Source organism: Setaria italica, chromosome III, assembly GCF_000263155.2.
Source record: "Setaria italica strain Yugu1 chromosome III, Setaria_italica_v2.0, whole genome shotgun sequence".
Classification (NCBI taxonomy): domain Eukaryota; kingdom Viridiplantae; phylum Streptophyta; class Magnoliopsida; order Poales; family Poaceae; genus Setaria; species Setaria italica.
In genome coordinates this window covers 14,966,561-14,992,483 of record NC_028452.1, presented here as the reverse complement: position 1 = coordinate 14,992,483, position 25,923 = coordinate 14,966,561, and the positions used below count along the sequence as shown (strand labels likewise).

Below are 25,923 nucleotides of genomic sequence, written 5' to 3'. Positions count from 1 at the left end.
TTTCTCCAAGGGGCCTCCTCCTCTGGCCAAGCCATTGCGTCGCCGATTGGATTCCCCATCTCGAGAAGCTCACCAAGACCAATCTGGTCCTTAGGAAGTCTCAAGTGCTTCCAGCCATCCGCGGAGCCCAGCTGGAGGGGCTCCTCGATGGCACGGCTCCTCCTCTACCGGCGCAAATCGACACCAAGGAAGGAGACAAGACGGTCAAGCGGCCCAACCCCGACTACGGCAGATAGGTTGCCCTTGACCAACAGGTGCTGAGCTACTTGTTCAGCACCATATCGCGCAAGGTCATGACCCAAGTCGCGACATCCAAGACTACCCGAGAGCTCTGGACGGCGGTCGAAAAGGTGTTCTCGTCATGGACCCGAGCATGGTCTGTGCACGCGCATTGCGCTGGCAACTACAAAGAAAGGTAATGGATCTACTGTTGATTTCATTGCTAAGATGAAGGCCCTGGCGGATGAGATGGCTATTGCTGGGAAACCGCTTGGGGACGAGGAGTTTAACTCCTAAGTTCTCACTGGGCTTGGCCTAGACTACAACCCGCTGGTTACATCTATTGTGACTCGCGTCAAGCCCATCACCTTCACCGAGCTGCAAGCACAGATCTTGAGCTTCGAGTAGTGCCTCGAGCTCATACTTGAGGGCCATCAGTCCTCCGTCAACTCTGCTATGCGTGGGCGTGGTCCTAGTGGATCCAACTCTGGTGGCTATAACAGCTCCAATGGCTACAACTCTGGAGGCTATGATCGTGGCAACCGTGGCCGTGGCAATGCTCCTCGCGGCGGCGGCAACAATGGTGGCTGCAATGGCCGTGGGTGCGGCAATGGGTCGGCTAACAAGGGCGACGGCAGGCAACGACGCTTCTCTGGCAGGTGCTAGGTGTGCTTCAAGGAAGGGCACTCCGCTGTCCAGTGCTGGCATCGTTTCAACTCCGACTAAGTTCTTGATGAGTGCCACGTCAACGCCGCCACTCATGCATATGGAGTCGACACCAACTGGTACGTTGACACCGGCACCACAGACCACGTCACAAGCAACCTTGAGAAGCTCTCCGTCCATGACCAGTACAACGACACTGATCAAATCCGCACGGCTAGCGGAGTAGGTATGAACATTAATCGTATTGCCCATGCTATTGCTCATGCTCCTAATCATAATCTGCATCTTAAAAATATCCTTCATGTTCCCAAAGCATCGAAAAGCTTAGTTTTTGTTCATCGTCTTGCCTTTGATAATCAAGCCTTTCTTGAATTTTATCCTGATTTTTTTCTTGATAAAGGACAAGGACATGAAGAAAATTCTCTTGCAAGGTAGATGTGAAAGAGGGCTCTATCCTCTTCCCACTTCAGAAGGAGTGGCACTAAGTGTGGTCGAACCCTCTAGCACTCGATGGCATAGTAGATTAGGTCACCCTACTTTTCCCATTGTTCAACAAGTTATTAGTCAAAATAAACTTCCTTGTTCGAAAGAAGTCAGTCCAAAGTCTATTTGTGACGCTTGTCAACAAGCCAAAAGTCACCAACTTCCCTATCATAAATCAACCAGTATCTACTATTCCTTTAGTGTTAGTTTTTTCTGATGTTTAGGGACCCGCTCCTGACTCTGTTGGGAGAAAGAAATACTATGTCAGCTTTATTGATGATTACAGCAAATTCGTGTGGATCTACTTACTTTAGTACCAACAAAAGTGTTCTCTGTGCTTCACAACTTTCAACAACTAGTTGAACGCCTATTTAACAGGAAGATTATTGCTATGCAGACAGATTGGGGAGAAGAGTATGAGAAACTCAACTCTTTCTTTAAAACAATAGGCATTACTTATCTATTTTCCTGTCCCCATGTACATCAGCAAAATATAGGGCTGCCAAGCGCAAGCATAGGCATATTGTTGAGGTTGGGCTCTCTCTTCTCTCGAATGCATCTATGCCCCTCAAGTTCTGGGATGAATCTTTTCTAGCTGCCACTTATCTTATTAACCGAACACCTAGTAAGGTCATCGATTTTTCTACTCCTTTGGAGCGTATGTTCCAAGAGACACCTGATTATTCTTCTCTACGCATCTTTGGCTGCACGTGTTGGCCAAACCTTCAACCCTACAATGCTAGAAAACTTGAGTTTCGCTCCAAACGTTGTTCTTTCATTGGGTATAGCAATCTTCACAATGGCTACAAGTGCCTTGACATCTCTATCGGGACAGTCTACATATGACATGACATGATGCTGTGTTTGATAAGAATATTTTTCCCTTCTCCGAGTTACATGCCAATGCTGGAGCTAGACTTCAAGCTGAGATAAATCTCCTACCATCCCATCTTCTCAATTTTTCTGATCTACCTAGGGGCACAACATTGAATCATACTAATACTTTTAATGATTCTGATTTATCTGCTAAAAATCCAAGTAAAAATGCTGCTCCTGGAGGTGATTTTATGCAGGAATCCTCGGACGCGCTCTTCGAGGAAGATACGAGCGTGGCAGCTGGTGCACCAGGAGGGCAATCATCATCGGGATTGCCGCCCCAACGGTCTGCGCCAGGCGAATCTGCCTTGCCATCTGCTCCTGCTTCCTCGTGCCAACCAGATGGCGCCACGAATGTCGGCCTGCACCCCGCTCCCTAGGTGCGCCAATCCGCTGCTGCCGCGCAAGGGGGCCAAACATCCTCCGCTCCCGCTCCCCATGATGGCCTGACAGCATCGATTTCTCCGGGATCTGCCCCGACGGATACGCCGGGATCCTCTGCGGTAGCCGCTCTGTTCGGATCTACTATGCCAGCTCCATCTGCAAGCCATGGTGCGCTGGATCCTGCTTCTTCACGGCCAAGGACTCGGGCACAAGATGGGATTCGCAAGCCAAAGGTTTACACCGACAGGACTGTACGGTATGGCTGTCTAGCTATCTGTCAAGAACCTGGAAATTTGCATGAAGCTCTAGAAAATAAAGATCGGAAACAAGCAGTGGGTACATAATACATGGCACTTCTTAAAAATAAAACATGGCATCTTGTTCCTCCAGAAGCTGGTAGAAATATTATTGACTGCAAGTGGGTCTATAAAATAAAAAGGAAACCAAATGGAACTATTGATAGGTATAAAGCATGTCTTGTTGCTAAAGGATTCAAACAATGTTATGGTATTGACTACGAGGACACTTTTAGTCCAGTAGTCAAGGCAGCCACAATTCGACTTGTGTTATCTATTGCAGTATCTTATGGATGGACTCTACGCCAGCTAGATATACAGAACGTGTTTCTTCATGGCTACCTTGAAGAAGAAGTATTCATGAGGCAACCTCCTAGATATAAAAGCACAAGTCGGCCACAATATATCTGTAAGTTGGACAAAACTCTTTATGGACTGAAACAAGCGCCTAGAGCTGTTATTCCCAGTTAAGTTTGAAATAGCAAGAGCTTGGTTTTAAACCGTCCAAAACTGATACATCCCTGTTGTATTTTAACAAGGATAGTGTCATAGTTTTTCTTTTTATATATGTTGATGACATTATTGTTGCGAGCTCCTCCTCTAAAGCTACACCTACACTTCTTGGAGCTCTAAATACTGAGTTTGCTCTAAAGGATCTTGGTGATCTACGTTGCTTCTTGGGAATTGAGGTACGATAAGGTACGAGAAGGAATATTGATGATACAGGAAAGGTATACAACAGGCTTGCTCTAAGTGTGTTGGAATGGAGAATTGTAAACCAGTCAATACACCCTTGTCTCTATCTGAGAAATTGTCGGCCTTTAATGGTGAACCTTTGGGAGATCCTGATGCTACTAGATACATATTTGGCCTTTAATGGTGAACCTTTGGGAGATTCTGATGCTACTAGATACAGAAGCATATTTGGTGCACTCCAATATTTGATGTTGACTCGACCAGACATTTCGTTTGCTGTGAATAAGGTGTGTCAGTATTTGCATAAACCCACTACTTTACATTGGACAGTAGCCAAGTGGATATTGAGGTACAAAGGTCCCTATCTATGCTTGTTAGTGCCTTTTCTGATGCACACTGGACAAGATGCTCTGATGACAGACGGTCAACAAGTGGTTTTGCAGTGTTCTTGGGATCTAATCTTGTCTCCTAGAGTGCAAGAAAGCAAGCTACTGTGCCTAGATCAAGTACTGAAGCGGAATACAAGGCCCTGGCAAATGCAACAGCTGAAGTTATGTGGGTACAAGCTTTGCTTGATGAGTTAGGAGTCAAGGCTTCGAAATCTGCAAGGCTTTGGTGTGATAATTTAGGTGCAACATATTTCTCAGCTAATCCTATGTCCCATGCCACAACCAAATATATTGAAGTTGATTTTCATTTTGTAAGAGAAAGGGTGGCACAAGGACTTTTATAGGTTCAGTTTGTGTCTACTACAGATCAGGTGGCCGCTGATTTTACAAAGGCGCTAGCTGCTTGAGGGATTCAACAACAATCTCAACTTATATAAGTTATGATTGAGGGAGAATGTTAAATGATATGCATCGTGTGTAACACGCATGCAACAAATTGTACCGAGTTAGTTTAGATAGCCTAATAGATAACTGATGTAAATAGGAGATTTCGGTTCAAAGTATGCTGCTCGTGATGTAAATCACGCCGGGGTTGTTCCCTATCCTATAACACGAGGCGTAGCATGGAGAAGCTGCAAGGTTTAAACCAAATACTCATCTACTCGTACGCGGTACTCCACGAGATCGAGCCTAAGAAATGGATCACAAATATTGTTTACTCTGGTGATCTCACAAAAGCAGCTAGCTATCGATGGCCAACGATGCTGGAAGATGCATGATGGAAATCAAGAAGGGCAGCCAAAGCCTCTGCTGGAACTCAAGTGCAGAGTAGCTGCTTGAAACGAATTCAAATGAGATCAGAACGAAACAAATCCTGAACAAACAAAGCCACCAAAATGTTTGGGCGACTCGTTTCAAAAAGAAAATGTTTGGGCGATGATTCAACAGCAAGAGCTGAATCGCCTCCCAGTTTAATCAATCCGCAGTGGCAAGATCATATGGTTTGGGATGGGAATTTCGATTCCTGCGGCAAGAACTCCATTCTGATGACGAACTTCAATGGGTCCATCGCTCACGTGGGGACGAAGTAGATTTACCAGGGACGGAGAAGATGGGCTCGCCGTCGAGCCGCAGCCCGGCGGGCGTCCGCTCCTCGCTGCCAAAGAGCTGGATGGGGCGTGGCGTCGGTGACGTCACCCTCCCCCTTGGCCATCTCCATCTCCGGCCGGCCGCGTGGACGAGGTCGTCTGGCGCTGGCCTGGAAAACTGCCAAGTCTGGCCTGCTTTTGCCTGGAAAAACGCAGGAGCCGTTGGATCGTCACTGACCGGCTGGATGTGGAGGTAACTCACGCCGCGACTTCACCGAATCCTCCTCCATCGTCGCCACCACCACCCTCCGGCCTCTCTACTCCCGATTGGCCTCCCTCCACGCGACAAGCCCCGCCGGCCGCCGACCGCCGACCGCCGACGAGGCCCCACGCCGGCGCGGCCTGGGTTTCCTCGAGCGCACGCCGTCGCCGCCGACGAGGCCCAAAGCCACCGAACCCTGACGCCCCCAACCTCCGGCCGCCGTTTCTCCATCTGCGGCTGTTTGCGCACCTAGGTAAGTGCGCGCCCCGAGCCCTACCTAGAATCCTCCCCTTCCTTGTTCCTTGAAATGGATGATTGGCTGATCCAGTAGAGCAGGGGTCTCCCGCTGCAAGATTTGATCCGGTTCATCGTTTTTGGGTGGTTCCTCTTGATAGTTGATTGGACCGCCTGTTTAATCCGATCCAGGTTTTGGTGTAGGATTGCTCTCTGAGTGCATGCCGCATTAGCCAGAAATGGTAGATGCCCTAACGTTAGGTTTGTGGGAAAAGGCGGGCTGTGCCAGGAAACTTGCCCCTTTTGTCTCTTGAATTTCATTATTGTTTCTAACGCCACAAGTGCAGTTTGTCTGTCCGTAAACTTAAAGTCAGTTGGGAATAAGCTTTAGTCAATGCAAAAGATCATCTCGGATAAGAAGAACCAAGGGCATCATACACAAGCTTTATCTTAGGAACCAAACTGTCACAAGAGTTTGCACGAAAACACACGTGGGAAAGAATGAAAAGTTCATAATCAAAATGTCTTTTTGGGTAAAACACAATCGGATTCGTGAATCACATATGAAAGATGACAACCCCAAAGGGTTACTCGTGGTTCTGATCTGCCACTCATGCTATTCCTGCCCACTATAGTGGGTGGGCAGGTTGATTGGGCAGGCACATATTGCGATACCTAGTATGTACAATTACTAGGTGAATACCCACATTATCATAGTCTTTTAGAATGACTGTCGGAGCGTTTAGGTTAACACAATCTTCAAAACTGTTGTTTTTTTTGGTGATTGAGTGTTCCTATTTTTCAGAAAAAATACCTTTTTCCTCCTTATTTTCATGGATAAAGCTTGCATGCTGTTATTCCTGTGTTATTCTGTGAAAAGTTGTTATTTACTCAGCTCTAAAATAATTGATCTGCTTACAGGTTAACTGTCATAGTGAAGAGCCTCTTCAGCATGCCAATCATCTGCAAAGCTTAGGAAGTGGTTTTGAATACGTCAAGATAAAAAAATCAAACCATCGGTTCAGGCAGGTTAACATGTTAAGAACAAGAAAATCCTGAGAATACATATTAACTTGACTTGCTAGCTGGCAATATGAACAATGAAAATATTATTGACTTGATTTCGGATAGTGATGATGATTTTGACCAGCAGCCAGCTTCTGCAAGCACAAGATTTGGTCAAAATGGTGAAGAGCGTCCAATCAATTTTGAGGATGAGGATTGGCAGAGGAGTGCTCCTGCCCCATCTTCTTCAAGGAATATCCATAATAATAATGGTCAATACAGGACTCTTCCACCATCCTCTACAAATGGTAGACCAATGGAGAGTGCTCGTCATACGTTTGGTTCAGGGGACATGACTCGTTCCCATCCAAGTTCTTATATGCCTATGCGACAAGCAAGGGGCCTTTCTGCTTCGAACAGAGTTGACAGTGTAGGGGAAAAACACAACAGTTCTACAGCAGATGCAAACGGCAATAACAAGAGGGTTCTTCCATCTTCTTTTTCCAATGGCAACACATCAAAATCTATGCATGCAAATGTTGCTAGTGCAACACGCAAGCTCCCACCACTTTTCGCCGATAGAAACTTACATAGTTTGGGTGAGCACAGAATGGGAACAAATATGACCAATGGAAATGCGCATCCTTCATCTTCAAGGATGGCAATAGGAAGTTTTAATGCGAGTAATACCCAGAAAAAGGTTGATGATGGTATGCACAGCTAATCTCAAATGATTCTATTTTGATCAATCATGCAAATGATGTTAGCTGGTCTGCTGGTGCAGGTTTCCTGTAGTAAGATTAATGTTTATCTTGATTTTAATATTGAGTTTTTGACAGATGATGTTATTGTATATGGAGGTCCCAGCACACATAGGGTACTGCCTTCATCGTTGGGTGTCAACAATTCTAATAACAGTGAAGTTAACGCCTTTGATCCACAAGGTCGCTTGAATCCAGAAAATAGACTTTTGGATTCTGATGAGAGAGCAGTATATCAAGAAGCCCTGCAGGTATAGCATCTTTGGCCCATTGATATGTAAATGCTGCTTGCTTCCTGCCCAGATTGTAGTGTCACATGCTGAATCCAGTGTTAGTTTCTATACAATTGAATTATAAATCTCTTCCCCTTGTGAATTGCTTTGCTGGCAATTTTTATACAATATAACTATCAATACCCTCTACACTTTGTGAATTGCATGACATAACTTGATAAATCAGTGGGCGATAGGCACTGCTTGTTATTTATTTACTAGTTAATTTCCCTCTTCACTGAAAAGAATACTCTATAAATAGTTTCTGCCGGATATAAACAGAAAGAATCACATATAGGTCTCGTGTTTACATGTACCAGTATTGTTTAATGCACTTCTTTCAAAGAAACAGAATGCATCATCTAACCTTATGAATTTGAATATACACGCAGGTACTTATCTGTCAATTTTTATTGGCTATTTCTTATGTTGTGGCACCAGTAAAATGATTTAAATTCTTTGGACATTTACTTCTTTTAACAGAAAAAGGATGTGAAAATCTAGCATGTTTTAGCAGATCGGACTATTGCTTAACAAATTTTATTGTCTAATGGTTGATCCTTTCCTATTTCTTCTATGTGACCTTCCCATATTTTCTGCTATTGGAAATGGAACAATATCTCCTGTTGCAACGTGGTTTGGAAGTGGTTTTACCAAACAAGATTGCCCTTTTGTCATATTCAATGCAAATGCCTGAAAGTTTGTACATGCAGTGCGTCTATCTTCTGAGTTTCTCATTTTGCTCCTCAAATTATTTTCTGATTCGTAGTTTACCAAAAAAAACAAGCTCAACCTCACCTTTTCACCAGTTCTGTAACAGAAAAGAATAATTTGAATCGGTTGCATTATACTTTAACCAATGAAGTCAGATTCTGTAAAGCCGATGGTACATATTACTTATTTTGATCAGAATTGTTTTATAAACATCTTAGCAGTTATGACTGCCATCTACAAATCTAGTTTAAAGTATTTCATCACATTCTGTAAACACAAGTGCCCATTTTGACTGTTGAAGAAGACATGCATTTTTTTTTCCTTTCGTTATCTGAATTAAGACATTTTGTTTATGTTTTTCTTGCTCAAAATCATGGTACATTTTCCCAGTAGGAATTATACCCCTAAGTGATCTAGGTAAAGCTGCTTTAGCTATTTCCCATCAGTTTTGAGTCTACTTTGTGAATGGCATTGCTTTTCAAAATATGTTATGCAGCATATTAGTCGGGAAAAAAGGGAAGATGATCTGCCTGAGGGAGTGCTAACAGTATCTCTCCTTAAGCATCAGGTATATGAATCTTGTCAAACTTTCTATGCCAATTTCATATATGTTGTATATCATGTTCCTTAGACATCTTTATTGCTTGAAAGAAAATGGCATTAGCTTGGATGGTTTCGAAGGAGAATAGCTCACATTGTGCTGGTGGAATTCTTGCAGATGACCAGGTTGTTTCTGATTTCAAAGTTGTTCGTAAGCAATTTATTTCTTAGTATGCTTCTATTCTAACAGCAAAGCAGTTGTCCTGTAACAGGGCCTTGGGAAGACTGTGTCTACAATTGCCCTTATACAAAAACAAAAGAGTCAACAGTCTGAATTCATGTCTGTTGATTCAGATCGCTTGAAATCTGAATTACTAAATCTCGATGAAGATGATGAAGGAGAACAAACTGTGAACGATGAACCCAAGAAGGACCAAGGGGCTAGTTCATCGTTAACAGTTGCTGGCACCAGTAGTGTTGAGCCCAAGAAGGACCAAGGGGCTAGTTCATCGTTAACAGTTGCTGGCACCAGTAGCGTTGAGCCATGTGTCAGTCAACCAAATAATGTTCCAGATAAAATGGCTGAAAGCAATGCTGAATGGAAAAAGAAAGCTAAAACATGCACATCATCTGCATCCACCACGCGGTCCATGACAAGGCCAGCTGCAGGTACTCTAGTAGTATGCCCTGCTAGCGTTCTTAAGCAGTGGGCTAACGAATTGACTGACAAGGTTAGTGAAAGTGCTAAGTTATCTGTTTTAGTCTACCATGGTGGTTTGAGGACCAAAGATCCAAGTGAGCTGGCAAAATACGATGTGGTTGTGACTACATATACAATTGTGGCCAATGAAGTACCTAAACAGATCGCTGATGATGATGCAGATCGAAAGAACAGTGGAGAACCCTCAGCTGGCAATAAAAGAAAACCACCATCAAGTGCAAAGAGCAAGTCTAAGAAGAAGAAGAAGAAACTGAAGGACTCAGACTTTGACCTTGACAGTGGCCCACTTGCGAGGGTACGGTGGTTTAGGGTTGTGCTTGACGAAGCTCAGACAATAAAAAACCACCGAACTATAGTGGCTAGAGCCTGTTGCGGGCTAAGAGCAAAAAGGAGATGGTGCTTATCAGGAACACCTATTCAAAATGCAATTGATGAGCTGTTTAGCTATTTTCGTTTCTTGAAATATGATCCATATTCCACATATAACTCATTTTGCACAATGATAAAGCACCCAATTGCTAGAAATGCAGTTCATGGGTATAAGAAACTTCAAGCTGTGCTGAGGGTAGTTCTCCTGCGTCGTACAAAAGGTGATAAATGTATTTTTACTTCATGTACCTATCTGTGGTTCTATTTTTAAGCTATGTGTGCTAATTTAGTTTATATCACTGCACTTAAATGCTATTTCTACTGCTGCTCATAGCATTGTTTATTGCTACCGAACATGTGAAGAGGTTTATTGAAAGTTATTTCTGCATGTGGTTACATTTATATGTGTCTTTGATAACATTCTGTTTCAGTATGTTTTTCCAGAAAAAAAAATCATTTAGAATATGAGCATTGGAAAAACACTAAAGCTATCTTTTTAAGCTCCTTAACTAAGGTGAAGATAGCAGAAAAGAACTGTACGTTGCTAAGCATTGTTGTCTTATCTCTAGCTGACCTCAACTTGCTTGTGACCGAAAAGGCTTTGTTTTTGTCATCATCATCATCATCATCATCATCGTTTATGTTCATTTGCTACGTTATAACGACTTTTATTGAGTGCATGTGGACTTGGTAAAATCTTCCATTTGATTAAAATCTCTATTGATGATTGAATGATGTTTTTTTTCATATAGAAACTCTGATTAATGGGGAACCAATCATAAATTTACCTCCAAAGACAATTAATCTGAATAAAATAGATTTCTCACATGAGGAGCGGTCCTTTTATTTGACGCTGGAAGAACGCTCTCGGCAACAGTTCAAGGTTGGTTAAATCCTCGAATTCGACTTCCTTTGTCTGATTATTTTCTGGACAGCTTCTCTCAAATCTTCTTGGTTATTCCTTGCCCTACAGTTCACATGTGTTCAACATCAATGCCGTATCTAGAGCCATTATTTGGGTTCATATTGCTAGCTTTTCCCTCTTTTTTTTTTTCCTATTTGAATTATCGTATGAACTCATGCTTCTTTTATATTTCATCCATTAATCCATACTTATCCCATCTGTTACTGTAGATCTAAAGATGTAAGTGTATAGTAGTTTTGAGGTGGATTTTCTTTTGATCAGTAGTTAAATATTTGGATCTCATTTTGGTGATTGGGAATATTGAAAGCAGATATCTGGATGCTGATGTGTTGCCTGCCCGTTTCAGGCATTTGCTGCGGCTGGGACACTCAAACAAAACTATGCCAATATCCTTTTAATGTTGTTGCGGCTTCGGCAAGCCTGTGATCATCCTCTTCTTGTGAAGGGTAATCAGTCAGAATATGGAGGTGATGGTTCTATAGAAATGGCAAAGCAACTGCCTAAGGAAGTTGTGATAGATTTGCTTGCAAAAGTGGAAGTGGGATCTGCTGTTTGTACCTTATGCAATGTAAGCAATCTGATCTCTCACCACTATTTCGATGTTCACCTGTTTTCTATCTCCTCTTCCCTTTATGGGTGTAATCATACAAATTTTGTGCAAGTCTGGCCCCCAAATATAGATTCTCTACACTAGCTCCACCTAAATTTGGATATGTATACTTGTTTACTTTAAAGTTATAAAAAATATTCAAATATCCTATCGTGCAAAAAAGAAGTTCGTATATGCTTTTGCAAATGAGGCGCATCTATTATCCTATTTTTACAGAGCACATATGAGCATATTTTTGCACAAATATTTATAGTTTACTTTTTCAACATGATGTATGTTTATAATTTTGTTGAGATAATTGCACAATCAAAGTCTATACTGACATATAATCTTAGAACTGCATTTCAAGTGAACCCACTTTCTTATGAATCTAGTTCATCCAAACTTTAGTTCATTTTAAAAGTATGCATAATTGGACATGAATCGATAACAAGATGAGTGCTTGAAATGGCTAAAACACACATATGCTGGACTGTACTCAAAATTTGGTGTCCAGGGTCCAGGTCTAATATTGCCTAGGATGATTGAGCCAGATAGCACACATTTAGTCAAGATCTTTATCCTTTTTTGCGTGCGCATTGTGTAAGCATGCTAATGCGATCGAGGTTCCATTTCCATTTTTTTTAAAAAACCTATGTTGCACTTGAAAGTTCTTTCATCTCAGTTTTAATGCTTGGAACCAAATTGTGTTTTGCAGGACACACCTGAGGACGCTGTTGTGACAATTTGTGGTCATGTTTTCTGCTATCAATGTATACATGAACGGATAACGACTGATGAGAATATGTGTCCTGCCCCTAATTGCAGTAAAACATTAAGTCTTGAATCATTATTTTCATCAGGTGCATTAAGGATTTGCATCTCTGGCAAATCTAGTACTGCAGGAACAAGTTCATCAGAAGATAATGAGTCATCTTCAATCAGTCAAAGTAGCTACATCTCCTCCAAGATACAAGCAGCCATTGATATACTAAATTCTATCATCAACAGAGATGCCCTTACTGAAAGTGATACTACGGAATCAAATCGAAGTCGAGTAGCCCCAGCAAAAGCGATTGTCTTCTCCCAATGGACTGGCATGTTGGATTTGCTGGAGCTTTCACTGAATAGCAATCTTATACAGTACAGGAGACTGGATGGAACGATGTCTCTCAACTTAAGAGATAAAGCAGTGAAGGATTTTAACACTGACCCGGAGGTAGTTTTGTTCTGTTTGTTCTTTTCATGCCTTATTTATTTTACATCTCCAGACTTTCAGTCGATATCTGTACTAAAAAGAACATTTTCCCTCTTTTCTCCAGGTCAGGGTTATGATTATGTCACTGAAAGCAGGTAATCTTGGTCTCAACATGGTTGCTGCTTGCCACGTAATTCTCCTTGATCTCTGGTGGAACCCTTATGCTGAGGACCAGGCAGTGGATAGAGCACATAGAATTGGGCAGACTCGTCCTGTTACTGTATCTCGCTTGACCGTTAAAGATACAGTGGAAGATCGGATTTTAGCTCTACAGGTAACTATTCAAAGTTTGCTGAGATGCATTTTTAACTACTTATGTGTCACGCGCCTAGTTATTGTTATTATAGAGGATGAGAATTATGCAATACAATCAGATGCAGTTTAATCATGCAATGATATTTCAAGATACTATATGACTTGATGTTTAGTTGGTTGTCCAATCTGATTTAATGTTTATGAGAAGTTGTGTGATAAGTGCCGAATCATGTCTAGCTTGTCGCGTGGTGTTATGCCTAAGAAATGAAACATGACAGTGAATGAAACCAAATTGCTTTATTCTTGTAAAGTGATCTTTGGAGAACTCAAATTAGCTGAGATCAGTGCAAGGAGAAAACAGAGCGACTGTACTCATGTTTACCATGGCACTTTCCGCTACCTTTGGAACCAAACAGCTATATTCTACTTAACAATTCTGGACTATTATTATTTCTAGTTCTGATTTAAGTCATCATATCATGGAACCAACCTAGATACGGAATATTACTTATAAAATTTACAGCCATTTTGCTTATGCATGTTCCCATTCAACAGGAGGAAAAGAGAGCTATGGTCAGCTCTGCATTCGGTGAAGACAAATCCGGTGGCCACACGACTCGGCTCACCGTGGAAGACCTGCGGTACCTATTTAAGATATGATTCCTATGAGCGACGATGGATGGCGCATTCTGTTCCTTGTAATCTTAATCTGGCAAAAGTGACGCTTGTATCACTGTTGCGAGTATGTTGGAGCTGAGGCAGTGAGGCACCGTGGCCCATGGGTCCATATCTCCTCCCCCACACCCCCCTGCCACAGCTCCGGTTTTGCCGTGCTCAGATTGCTAGATGTGTAATTTAGAGCCAGATAGCCTGTGTAATATAACCCCCCAGGCTTGTAGAACCATGTTAAATGCTGTTCTATTCTCCTGGTATAGGAGAGTTCTGCTATGCTGTCTCATTCTCCCGGTGACAAGTCTGGAGCTCAGCCCGCCAGCCCGTTGTATACATATATTCACACTGTACTGTTGCTAACTTGCTGTGCTGTTTTCAGTCAGAAATGTTTGCTGTAGTGCAGTTGCACCGACTGGCAGGTGGGTCAACGTAGGACGCGCGCTGTGTGGGTCCCACACGGCAGTGAGGGGGTCCTTTTTAATTTTGTACGGTATTTTTTGTTCCATTTTGCCCGTGTAGCCAGGACCCTCTGGCGTGAAGCATTCTGGGAAACCATCGGTTTTGTTCACTGTGCAGTGGGTCCCACGAATCAGCCACTTGCTCTCACAAAGCGTGCTCTCTCCACTCTCCTCTCTTCCACCACCTCATGTTGTTACACTGCCATACATCTGATATTTCCATGACTGTTGAGTGCTGAAGGAGCAGTTCATAGGATGAATGGACGATTGCTATCACATTGTCCATTTCGCTGCGTCTGGGGCTAGATCATTCTGCTGGGATACTGTACTGTTGTGATGTCCTGATACTATATTTTTTGTCGCTTGCATGCTTGAGAAACCAATTTCTGTTACTAAACAGATGTAGTTGGTTATATGCAGTATGCACTGCCTTTTTTTTTTAGAGGATGCGGTATGCACTGCTGGGTGACACACCATGCTCTGCAAGGCTTTATGATCCGAAAAGAAGTTTGATGTTTGCCTGGCTATTTATTATTGTTTCTGAAAATACTACTAAGAATTTTGGTTCAGGAATAACTACTAGCTACTCTCAAACAAGAATTTCTCTGACTTTCAGACGGGAGGTGAGGAACATAATATCCATGTGGGCAGAGAGAATGTCCTAGATTTTGGGTTTAGTTTGAGGGATCATCATTATTTTTCCCTGAATATGAACTCCTGCGTTGTAATTTCATACATTTTTACTGAATGCATCAGTTGTGCTATCAGCAATTTCAGCATGATAACACTGTAGATAGCCAACACAAAGGTAAATGCCAATGGATAATGAGGAATTTACTCCAGCATGTACGAAGGATCAGTTCTGTAAAAAAAAATGTATCAAGGTCTTAGGGATCTGTCTGTAACCCGCCCTGCTTCTCATTGTAGAGTAAAGATTTTTGCGCTCCATAAGCCTTGCTCTGAGCCCTGAACTATTAAATGTTGTTAACTGTACTTATGAATACAAATGCCTTAAATCAAATGTTGTATCATTTTGGTAGGGAAGTTCTGTTGGCGAAATCAAATTTGCTAACAAATGAATATGGGAAATGCTGCGACATGCGTTGTCGTTCCTCATCGATTTTACCAGAAATGAACAATTATATGGAAATACCTTTCACTGTTTCAGTTCATTAGCAATTTAGCACACTGACAGTCAGCTTCTCGTTGATTTTCTTGTTATACGCAGTAGTCAGTCCTTATCTGGCTGGTTCTTGTCTCTTCTTTTTTCTTGATCAGGCACAGCTGTTGAATTCTTTGGCATCGCGGAAGGGGCACGCTCATCTGTACATAACAGTTGGACGCATGTCAAATAGTGCTTATTGCTACAGTTTCACTTTTAGATGTGTCGGGGAAAAAAAATCAATACTCGTGCTTCCAATCCCTGGAACTTTTGCTTCTGCTTCGTTAGGTTTCTTGTGCATCCTGCAAGATGCTATTCTTCTGTGTAGCTCCTAGGATGTGAAAGCAATGGTTGCCATCTGAAGAATATTCATGAATCGCCGCTGTTCTCAGTTGGGAAGAGGGGCCACAGGGGGGCACGGGGACGGAGACACCTGCTGCTAAGATGTTTCCCGCGAGCTCGCCACCCAATTGACCGTATTTGTTCATTCATCACGGAAACATTCTCATGATGATTACCACCTGAAGGATCAAGAATTTTGTTACACTCTTTGACTTTTATTTCTCTAACCGTACTTAAATGATGTGATGAAGGATAGCAAGTGGCTAGTGTCTTCTTCATGGTTGCTTTGACCGATGAGGACTCGAAATCACACGGTTGCATGTTCTGTATCCCAGCTTTTGCCAACCGACGCGCCTGATCGAAGGAATCGTTAACCGAGGGTTCGTGACCAGAGAATAGAGAACGGGACAGAGTGTGAACAGAATATCAATGCGTATGTGGACAGTCGCGGCAGCTCCAGAATTAACACCGGGATAACAAGCAAAGAAAAGCAACGGATCTGTCAGTTCTGAGGTCTTGTTTAGTTGCCAAAGTTTGGAGGTACCAAATTACTGTTACAGCACTGTAGCACACTGTAGCGTTTCATTTGTATTTTTGAATTATTGTCCAAACATTGACTAATTAGGCTCAAAAGATTCGTCTCGCAAAGTACAACAAAACTGTGCAATTAGTTTTTAATTTCGTCTACATTTAGTACTCCATGCATGTACCGCAAGTTTGATGTGATGAGGAATCTTCTTTTTGCATAGTGCCAAAGTTGGGAGTTGGGGGTGAACTAAACAAGGAGGCGACAGCTCGCTTTCCATTTTGAAAGATGGAGACCAGCTAGCACCCAGGCAGCTCAGATTCGGAGTTTTTAAAAGAGGCTGCATCTCCCAAACATTTGGGCCAAACACACATGCTTTGGCTCATCAGGACAACAGCACCTTGTCGACAATCGAGTACTCAAATCTGGTACAGCAAGAATTCGTCACCTGCTCATCATCAAATGTTCAGATAGCACAAAACTCTCAAATGTTCAGCTCGTACTTCCTCCATTTCAAATTATAGGTTATTTTGACTTTTTAGTTCATAGATGTTTATATGCATCTAGATATGCACTGTGACTGATGAAAAACTTGTTGCACTGCACCCCCATTTTTATCCCGTGGGAGCTGCTCTAAGGACGTGCACCCTCACTGACAGAGAGTCACCCTCTTCGCCGAAGATGAAGGCGCACACGTCTCCTGTCCTGATACCGTAGATCCTCACGATGAGTGACCATCCACCAAAAAGGATTGCATCCCAGCGCAGTCGTCAGCAAGCACGTTCATCAGATCTCCGAAAAACTCCATGGGCTGCTCAGCTACTCGTCTGGGGATCTGCGCGGCCCAGGAGGAGGCCCGTGGGCTACCTACCTTTGACAGGCCAGAGAAAGCTGCCGTCCGTTGACTCCGGAGTGGGATGGACGACGACCAAGGACCATCACCAATCACACAGTATTTGACTGTTTATACGTGACCGAAATGACGCAGGCAGGCTTCATTCAGAAACAAAACAAAACAAAACAAAAATACAGCTGCCAACGCGGCAAGGCATCTGGGACCAAGTCTGAACGCGTTTCCAGCATACGGCCGGCCGGGATACAGAAGTTTCAGACAGAATAGTTAATGCAGCGTCAAAAAGTACTTATTATTCTCCATGAATAATTTTAATGAATCCTGATGATTTGTCTACTGCACCGGTCGCAGGGAGGAGAGGACGACGTCCTGGAGGGAGCTGTCCTTCTGCATCGCCGCCTTGAACTCGTCGAAGGTCACCTTGCCGTCGCCGTTGGCGTCCATCTCGTCGAACACCTCGTCCAGCTTCCCCGGCTCCGTGATGTCCCCGGGGAGGCAGTCCTCCGGCAGCGCCTGGGGTCACAAGCAAAGCAGTAGATGCGTCGTCAGCGTTTCTAACCGAAGCTCGAACAAACACCAGTTTCTATAATAGAGGTGAAGCAAATATTTTGTCTTTTTTTTTTTCTGAATCCCCTTACTCGTAGCATCGACGCCAGCTCGTCCTTGCTGATGCAGCCTGACCGGTCGGCGTCGTACATCTGAGATATTATTTCAAGTGTTCATGATCAGACATTTTTTATTTTGTTTTGGCCAAAGATTGTCATGTTCAGATATTAAAGGGAGCCCCCCCCCCGGGGGGGGGTGTCATTTTGGAAAAATTTTTTAAGGTTTTTTGATCCAACATTTTTTTTTTTTTTTTGGCCCAAATATTTTCTATTTCAAATAAAAAGAGAGGCCCCCCCCCCCCCCCCCCCCCCCCCGGTTACGAATCAGCAATGCACAGAGGCATCACAAAACAACTGCGAGCACAATGTTACCTGGAAGCAGAGCCGGAGAGCATCGTCGCCTCGGGAGTTCCTGAGGCTGGAGAGCCCGCAGAGGATCTCCCTCATGTCCACGGTGCCGTCACGGTTGTTGTCGAACAAGTCGAACACGCGAGGCGCCAGCGGAACCAGCGCGTCCATTTTCATCGCCTTCAGGACCTGTTCAAACTCTTCCAGCGTGGCGTTCTCTCCATCCGCACATCTGCGCCAGGATCGCTCTCTTCTTCAGTACAGTCAACAAAACACATCAGGTGTCCTATGAAAAGGTTTCGGAGCTATGCAGATTTTTACCAAGTATTGGAACTACTGAAATTTTCACGCGAAGAAAAGAAAAATGCCACATCAGTTTGCTTAACACATGACACGCCAAATGTAAACATCATGATTCTCGAATTCTGCATTTGTCAATAATTGCCATGCGCTTTTCATACCAAGTATGGATTCTTTTACGCTTAAAATTGATTCTGGAGGATATATGGATATAAGCCACATTTTGAATAGCTCAGTCTTCAACCTCTTCTTATTGCTAAATGAGAAATGCTAGAATCGAAATTCAAGTAAAACCAAAAAAGGGATTCAAGTTGCTTATACTCACATTCGTGCAAAATGAACGCGCAGATTGTCTAGCTCCTCTGAGCTAAGATCATGGGTTCCTAAAAGGTTCCTCAGCCTTTTCGTCCTCAATGCCACCTTGCTGCTAAGGACGCTGGCTATTGCGGCTGCCCGCAGTTTCCTTCTAGCATTGAACCTCTGCAGTTTTGACACGACCTCCGCATCCATGAGATCTTGCTTTGCACAATCTCCTATCACCCAAGGATGCCTCAGAAGCTGGTTCAAAATGATACATGGTTCAGTACGGTTATATCTAGTCAGAATGTCCATCATGGGAAAAGGGGGGGCATGGCACGGACATCACTTGCTGTTGGCCTCTTGTAAGGTTCAACAGAAAGAAGACTGGAAATCAATTCTTTGGCTGATGAAGATATTGTTTTCCACGTGTGATCCTGAAAACTAAACTCTCCCTGAAAAAAATTGGTAAACGCACAACATTAGAGCAAGACATCCCAATTAAATGTAAGGAATATTTAATAATTGATACCTTCTTTGATGAAGCAAGCAAACAACCAAGAACCCATCTTATTTAAAGATATTCTTTTTTTTTTGTTTAACTCTGTTCCATTTTAAGAAGATTTTGACGCAGTTTTGTCTAACCTCTTGGACTCGACTTACGTTTTGTTTTTTTTTCTGAGCAATTGGATTGGAACGGTCAGTTTGTACTCAGGAGAAATATTTTACACCCAGGAAAAAGCAAGTCCCATTTGCCTCAAGAAAACTTAGCCATCGAAACAGGACAAATTAAAATTCAGGTGCCGATAGCTACCAGAAGAAGACAATTCAGCACTGATTGACAGATCTGTTACCATGCTGTGCACAGTTGCTCCAAACCAGATGACAGAAGGTTCAGAGCTATGCCTAAATTACCTAGTTCCTACTAGGTAATCTCATCTTCTAAATGTAATTTAGGTTGGAAGAGCATATAGAAGATAGTCTATTGAGGCAGCAGTGAATGTAAGTCTAAATTACATCGCATCCATGAATATGACGTGTGACTAGTGATGCCAAATGATTCTGGTTTTGTTAGAAAATGGAAAGTGTTTTTTAGAGAAATTGATTGAACTCCCATTCCCACTACAACTGAGCCAACGTGTTCCATATTGTCAGAGAAGGTTGTAGAAATGCTCAAAAGGTGAATACATCAAAATATGAATCACTGGAGAGTTCCTAACACCACCAAACTCAAATAATATAACAGCATTATGTCCAGAGGTTAGCTACAATAATGACTTACTTGCAGGATCCTTTGCTGCTTTTCTCGATTAGTTGCAGCATGAAATGGTGGGCATCTGAAATACACAAAGTAAAATCCTTCAAACTATGAGCAAAAAAATAAACAAGGGAATCACAATGAAGAGTTATCAAACATACCCAGATAAAAGGATGTACAGTATTACCCCAACAGACCACATATCACTTGCAGCTGAAACATCTTGCCTTGAGAGAGCTTCTGGTGAAACATAATCTATCGACCCAAACAGAGTCACAATCGGGTCACTGAAATCTTCAACAGAACTCAAACCAAAATCCATGATCTTCAATGTGGAATCCTCATTTTTGTCAGAGAACAGGCAATTCTCTGGCTTCAAGTCCCTGTGTATGATGTTTGCCTTATGAAGAGCCTCCAAGCCTCTCGCAATCTGACGAACTACAGCTGCCGCATCAAATTCCGAGTACCGGTCACGCCCCACTATCCTATCGAACAATTCACCACCTGAGCACAGCTCGAGGATCAGGTGCACTCCATGCACATCCTCATACACATCATGAAGGCCGATAACGTTGGGGTGTGGCGCGACGTTCTCGACTATCCTCCTCATGATGAGAATCTCGTTGGTGAGCAGCGCGTCAGAGATGGATACCTGCTTCCACATTGGGAGGCCACCCTTTGACCCTTGCTTCGTCCCCATCATCGCCGGACCAAGCCTTCGCAGGGTCTTTATGGCAACCTGGGTCTTCCCTTCTGACTTGCTCACTCCCCTTCTCACTATCGAGAACCCACCTCGGCCGAGGACATCCACAACTTCATAGTCATCGGACAGCTTTCTGCTCTCAGTCTTGGACATTGCACAGCAAGTTTATGCAAGGAACTGAATACTAGTACCAGATGCTGATTGAGTGGCCACAAGAACTGGAAAATTGGTAGCAAGCCAGCAACAATCAGTGTGTTCCGTACAAGAAAAAACTAGAGCGCAACAATCAGTATGTTTCTCTGGGAACAAGAAGATAGGGAAACAGCAGGACAGAAATTAGGAGCAGCAGTTGGCAGTAGAAAGGGATGTACCATATCATATAAGCAGCTTGACTATGATCAATGTAGGAGCAAACTGAGATGGGAGAGGGCATATAAATAGAGTAACGTGGGGTGCTGAAGATGGTGACGATAGAAGAAAGGGACATGTGCAACTACCAACACGATGGAATAAACCCATTGAGCATTTGTTTTGTGCTAATGGCAAAATGACAAGAATATACAAATGGGGTGATTGGAAGTGGATGTCAGGCCACAATGGTTTTTGTTGACCTGGTTGCTACTGCTCAGGAGCTTCTTTGAATCGGTCTTCACTTAGTGAGGCAAAATTTTGTTCATTTTTGTGGCTTGTCTTGCATCAGTGTAAAATTCCAGTGTACCAGACAGCATCACAAACACGCAGAGTTCCTTTTATTTTTTGTAAGGAGCCCAAAGCTCTAAGCTGTCAACGTCAGATGTATGGATAAATTAATATTATTTTTCCTTATTGGAACTCAAGGACAGTTACAAAAGTTGCTGCATAAATGGCTCAATTTGGTCTGTGTGAGATATCTGAAGGTCTCAGGCAAGCTCACTATCAAACCTATTGTTTTGAAAGCAGGGAAACAGAAAACCTAATGCCGGATGTAAAGCTGTGTTGGAGCTGTTCAAGACACTCCAGTACTCCACCCGATTGCAGCAAACCGAGCTCTAGACCGTCACCTGCTGTCACTCAGCTTGGACTTCCATGGGGCTCTCCTCTTTTCAGTTGCAGGGGAGAGCTCCAGCAACAAAGGAATCTGACTTTCTAGACAGCATGGAGATACCTCACTAAGGCCTCAGCTCCACGAGGAGCTCACACACTTGCTGATAAGGAAATCTGATTCTGATGGGATAAAAGTGCAATTTTTCACTTAAGGTCAACCTTTTCATTCTGAAATAGAAGAATTGAGTACTCTTCTATATAAATGCTTCAACCGATATTAAATGCAGGATTCTCTTTGCAAACTTTGTCATTTTTATTCATGCTCAACTATTAACAAGGGATAGGCATGTGAAATAATCATGTAGTTAACTCTTGATAAGATGCTAAGATGCTTCTTGGTCAAATTCCCAGCTTATGTCCGGAGCAATCTGAGCTGGAGGTATATTGTTCTGTGGAATTCATCTCATCCATCACTGGTAAAGCTAGAATGTGACATTCCACAGGGCTGTTATCATCAGAGCTGCCCTTGAGGAACTTTCCTGGCGTACTCTGCAATCTGAACCTTACCATTTGTGAAGGCAGGTGAATGCTCACCTTGAAGCCTGGATTTAAAATTTGATATACTGCACTGGAACAGCACACCCTTCTGACGACTTGTGATATTTCCACTTCATGCTGGACAAGTTTGAGTATGTCTCTCCCTTCAAAATATGCACAAAATATTGAAGACATACAATTTTGCATGAACAAAAAAGCAGGAGCATAGCTTTATACAACTCACAAACTAGCAAACTACGAAATTTATGCAATAAAAGCAAAATAAGTGATCAATGAGGTGTATAGAATCTATTGTATGTCCCTCTGTTTCACAATGTTTCTCTTTAAGTCCGGCATGCAAAGATATTAAGGAGACACTAACCACAATATACTTCACAACATCAAAGTAGGGTTAGAGAACTAAAAGTAAAAAATGTAACAAAATTATTTATCCTCCAAATCGTAATCACCATGAAAAAATGTTTCCGTGATGAATGAACAAATATCATCAAACAGATAAGCACAGATAGTAATACAAACTAATGATAAAGGCCTAAAGCACCCATGCTAATTTGTCATACAAACATATAAGTTGGTTGGAATAAAATTTGGCATCTCTCCTAAGAGCTAGTCAGTAGCTAAAGCATACCGTATGGCAAATCTGCATCCTGTTGCAGTGGGCTTGGACAGAATTTATCTTTTGCTCAGCAAATTTTTTGTATCGCCACAAATGGCTTGTACCATTGGACGCCATGAGCACCTGTGAAACTCCGAATCACTCCATCTACAAAGATGGGCTTGCACTTGTCCCACACTTTAGACCTCTTCTTTCTGAATCTAGAGGCACCATCTGCCCCTACTTTCATGTCATCACTGTCATGCACTCATGCTCATCCATGTGATCCATTTCTGCAGATAATGACCCGACATTAATAACATTCTCGACAGCATGTAGTTCAATTTAAAAGAAACATCAGAATGATAAGCACCTAAATAAAAATGCTTCATCGCCATGCAGAAATATCAAGAATCTCAACAGAAAGCCAAACAAAACAGGAACTCACCTACAGATTGAGCTCTCAACAACCAGTAGCTGGAATGCATAACTTGCTGCTTGTGCAGAAATTGGAAAATTCCTCAGAGAAATGGATGAGGCAACCAACTCAGGAGCATCAAATCGGGGTAGATTTGTGGGATCATGGCGCACAACACGGTAGGGGCTTCGAGCAGCACAGGTAGCACACTTGTTTTCAGTTGCAGAGGAGAGCAAAAGCAACAAAGGAATCTGACTTTTCTAGACTGCATGGAGCAATGAGCACCGCAGTGGTTTGCTATTGCAGCACCTTGGACCACCGTAGGTTCTATCTGGATATATCAATTAACATGACATATTCAGATTGAGACATAAATGGCACACACACAAAGTGTGCGAGCATCAGGTGGGCATGAACAGATAAGGCGCCATGCCATTAGAATTTCACAATAACAACATTAGTATGAGGCCAGTTCAACAGGCATATATGAGTTCATCTGCCAATTCATCACTGGGATAATTTGACAATTCAAGCAAATTAGAAGAGGAAATGACAGTAACACAAAACATAGTAGCAGCAAACTTCAAGGCAATTAAATTATATGGTTCAGGAAAGGAGGTGCACAACACTGTCTGCAAACTCAGAGAAATGACTACGAGGATTACACTAGTTTGCAACTCCCAAAGTAGAAGCAAAGACTCTCGTTAATTGAGATTTCACTCCCTCCAAAATGCATAAAAAGAGAAGCAAAATTCCCTAGATGTACTTTGATGAATCTCCAAAGCTCAATGGCTCTTGTGACGCTTCGAATTTAGCTTTCCATATGCTCCTAGTCGATCAGCAGACATCTTCAGATCCTCATTACGGCGCTTCCTTCGTCTGCTTCTGGTAGACTTTTTCTTGTCATCAGTTAACTCTTGTTCAATTGGCAGCTTGTCTTTCTCTGGTTTTGAAGAACTAGGGCCGCCCTCGGCAGACCCAGATTTCTTGCCAGATTTGTCCTTCTTTCCTACTTTCTTCTGTCCACCAAGGATCAAATCCTTGCTCAACTTCCTATGATGTGTTATCTTCCATTCACTCTCCCTGTAAGGAGCTAGCTTCTTCATGGAAACGTACTGGTTCAGATCCTTGTCATCTGATGCCAATATCTCATAGGTACTAAGACCAAAACTGTTGGGATTAACCTTCTTATACTTGAACCGAGTCTTCAGATCTCCAATAGTGTCCTCATAGTCCAACTTGTAGTACTCTTCCATCTCTTTCTCAAGCTCCACCTTGTCCTTGAGAGAGATCTTCCCTTTTGTAGCTTTCCCATCGGTGGCAGAAGACTCTTCTTTACAGTTTTCACTATCCCAGCCCTTAGGAAGCCCAAGCAATTCATCTTCTTTATCAAAATCTGGCTTCTTCAAATCCATCTCCTCACCACTTCCAAACTCAGGATCAACATCATCAGCCTCATAGTAACTGTCATCAAACATCTCCTGCATTTTCTTGTCATAATCCTCTGGATCAAAATCCTCCTCAAGGTCATCAGCACCAAGCTTACAAGCAGCATCACCTTCAATCCCGGCAATCATCCGGATCCTCTCAAGCTTCTCTGCTATCTCTTTCTTCTTCAAATTCTTGAGATGCTTCAGCTCCTCAGCCTGCTCCTGCTTAGCCCGGGCCATCCGCTCCTCCTTGCTTTTCCGCTGCTGCTTCCTGCTGCTTTCCTTCTTCCTCACAGACCCTTCAACAACCCTTGAATGTCCCATTACCCGGTCTGCCACCACTGCCCCTGATGCCTCAGCCTCCTCATGCCGGAAACTGTAAACATACTCATATTTTTCCTGATCTTTGAGCTCCTCTTCGTCCGACAATTCCTGGATATCCTCCAGATAGGACTTCTTACCCGAGTCAAGGTACGGCCTCTTAAGGAAAAATTCCTTCAAGAACTTCTCGTTCTCGTCCAGCTCCTCATCCTTCCCAAAAACCTCACCAGCTAGCTCCTTCGTCTGCTTCTCCTCCTCATCCTCATCCTCATCAGCAGCTGCTCCAGCCTTCGGCTTCTCATGGAACAAATCATCGTCATCGTCATCACCTAAAACCTCCTTCTGTGCCTCAAGGAAGGCTTCCAGCCCCTTCTTCTGCTGCTCGTCGTAGGCGATCCTATCGTACCTGCTGCTCCGGCTGGTCTGAGCTGTGAACTCGGGGCCCTCCTCGAGCAGGTGTCGGGCGTTAACGTCCTTGAGGTACAAAGGCTTCTCCTTCTTGGCCTTCTTTTTCTTCTTGGACTCTCCTTCCTTCTTCTCGCCGCCCTCCTCCTCCGAGGAGTAAACCTTGGCGTCTTTGTCGAGGATCGCGGGGTCACCGCTGCGGATACGGCGGATCACCTCGAACAGGCGGCGGTCGACGGTGCGCGAGGCAATGGCGTCCTCATCCTCTTCGGATGACACCTCCCCGTAGTCCTTCTCGTCGTCAGACGGGGGAGCGAGGCCTTGCTTTTTAAGATTCTCGTAGTACTGCAACGCTTCCCGCCGCTTGTTATGCTCGAAGCGGCGAGCATACTCCTCGTTGATCTGGATCTTCGAGCTGTCCTCCCCGCCGCCGTCGGAGTCGTCGTCGGACCCCGCGAGGATGTCCAGCGGCTTCTTCTCCTTCTTCCCTTTCCCCATCTTCAGCAGTGAATTCACGGCGGAGCAGGAGGCGGCGGCAGCGGTGGTAGCGGCGGCGGGGTAGGTGCTCTGGTTAGGGTTTTGCTACTGGAGGCGAGCGAGCCCATAGGCTACCGACGAGTATATGACCCACCCCTGAAAAAATAATG

At 43.4% G+C, this 25,923-nt stretch overlaps 2 protein-coding genes across 2 annotated transcripts; one reads left to right on the top strand and one right to left on the bottom strand.

Moving 5' to 3' along the window:
• Positions 1 to 5,371: 5,371 nt before the first annotated feature.
• LOC101784004 (helicase-like transcription factor CHR28) lies at positions 5,372 to 14,071 on the top strand. Its single transcript, XM_004961623.4, has 11 exons — positions 5,372 to 5,612; positions 6,515 to 7,308; positions 7,438 to 7,610; positions 8,842 to 8,913; positions 8,997 to 9,071; positions 9,158 to 10,196; positions 10,728 to 10,858; positions 11,247 to 11,468; positions 12,208 to 12,708; positions 12,812 to 13,021; positions 13,558 to 14,071. The coding sequence occupies exons 2-11, from the start codon at positions 6,687 to 6,689 to the stop codon at positions 13,660 to 13,662; spliced, it is 3,150 nt and encodes a 1,049-aa protein (XP_004961680.1). The 5' UTR covers positions 5,372 to 5,612; positions 6,515 to 6,686; the 3' UTR covers positions 13,663 to 14,071.
• A 3,118-nt stretch (positions 14,072 to 17,189) lies between these two features.
• On the bottom strand, positions 17,190 to 25,891 carry LOC101782511 (calcium-dependent protein kinase 1). Its single transcript, XM_022825076.1, has 8 exons — positions 24,134 to 25,891; positions 19,985 to 20,511; positions 19,848 to 19,902; positions 18,910 to 19,020; positions 18,594 to 18,826; positions 17,993 to 18,200; positions 17,654 to 17,713; positions 17,190 to 17,528 (listed from the first exon to the last, which is right to left on the bottom strand). The coding sequence occupies exons 1-8, from the start codon at positions 25,772 to 25,774 to the stop codon at positions 17,349 to 17,351; spliced, it is 3,015 nt and encodes a 1,004-aa protein (XP_022680811.1). The 5' UTR covers positions 25,775 to 25,891; the 3' UTR covers positions 17,190 to 17,348.
• Between the last annotated feature and the right edge of the window lie 32 nt (positions 25,892 to 25,923).